Here is a 1,106-nt window from a genome sequence, read left to right as displayed (position 1 = left end):
CCCTCGCCTTAGATATTTGTTTTTCCCTTCCCCATCCTGCCCCCCGGTACCTTTCAACTTCTGCTGGATGGCGTAACGCGCTTTCCTCTCCTGGTCCAGCTCGTTGCAGAGAGTATCTGGGATGGGGGAGAGCATCACAACGCGCCGGGGGGGTTTTTGGGGGGGGGACCGCCCCGTCGGGGATGCGCTGGGCCAAGGGGCACCGCGCTCCTCCGCAATCGAGGGTACGGGGGGAGCGCGGGGCGGGATGCGCACAAAGCCGGGAATAGCTTCCCAGGTCATTTTACGCCTGTTCTTTTTTTTATTTTTGTTTTTTTTTTTTATTTTTTTTTTTCGGTCTTATTTATAGACCTAAATCCTGCTTTGTTTTTCCTGGAGAAACATATGCACCTCATTGATCGGTCAATAGATTTTCAGTTTTACTTTGCTTGTTTGTTTTCCATTTCATGACTTTCCCTGTTGCGTCTGTAGCCATTTTCACTTAGATAATAATCACTAACTCCCCGGTCTTTTTACGCCTTTTGTTTTTTTTTTTTTTGGGTTTTTTTTTTTTTTTTTTTTTAATTGAGCCCGGGTGGAAATTGGTGCGAGGGGGAAGGTCCGTTTCGCTCCCGGGGAATGACACCCACCCCGCAGCCGTTTGCGGGGCGGCTCGAAACCCCGGGATTAACGGGAGTGCGGGGAAGATATCGATTAAAAAAAAATAAAATTAAATAAATGAAATAAAATAAAGGGGGGAAAAAAATCAAAGGAGAGAGACAAAAAGGAGATTAAAAAAATAAAATTAATGCCATACCTCGGACGATCTGCAGCTGCTGCACCATCTCCTCCCGGTACGCCAGCTCCCGCTTCATCTGGTCCTGGAAGTTATCTGCGGGGACAAGGGGGGGTCAGCACCGCTCCCCGGGAGGGGTGAGAGGTGGGGGGGTGGATCTGCTGTACCTTTCAGGCTCTGGAAGTCCCTCTCCAGTTTTTTCCTCAGCTCCATTTGCTCCAGGACCAGTTTTTGCAATTCGTCTGTTTAAAAATACACGGCGGGGTTGAGGGGGAACCCGCACTTTTTCCATATGGAGGCAGCTCAGCGCGGCGCTAATCGCATTACGTTA

General features: G+C 49.3%; 1 protein-coding gene across 1 annotated transcript in view; it reads right to left on the bottom strand.

The window, feature by feature from the left end:
* The window catches only part of SKOR1 (SKI family transcriptional corepressor 1), a 39,341-nt gene that overhangs the window by 15,142 nt on the left and 23,093 nt on the right, over nt 1-1,106 (bottom strand). Inside the window, exons 7-9 of the mRNA XM_014952681.1 lie at nt 943-1,019; nt 797-871; nt 51-116 (exon numbers count right to left, since the gene is read on the bottom strand). Of these exons, the coding sequence (XP_014808167.1) occupies nt 51-116; nt 797-871; nt 943-1,019 (218 nt within the window). The remainder of the gene's footprint in view (nt 1-50; nt 117-796; nt 872-942; nt 1,020-1,106) is intronic.

Source organism: Calidris pugnax, unplaced genomic scaffold (assembly GCF_001431845.1).
Source record: "Calidris pugnax isolate Ruff unplaced genomic scaffold, ASM143184v1 scaffold187, whole genome shotgun sequence".
Taxonomy (NCBI): domain Eukaryota; kingdom Metazoa; phylum Chordata; class Aves; order Charadriiformes; family Scolopacidae; genus Calidris; species Calidris pugnax.
The sequence above is the reverse complement of the archived record's forward strand: the minus strand, read 5'-3'. Positions and strand labels throughout refer to the sequence as shown.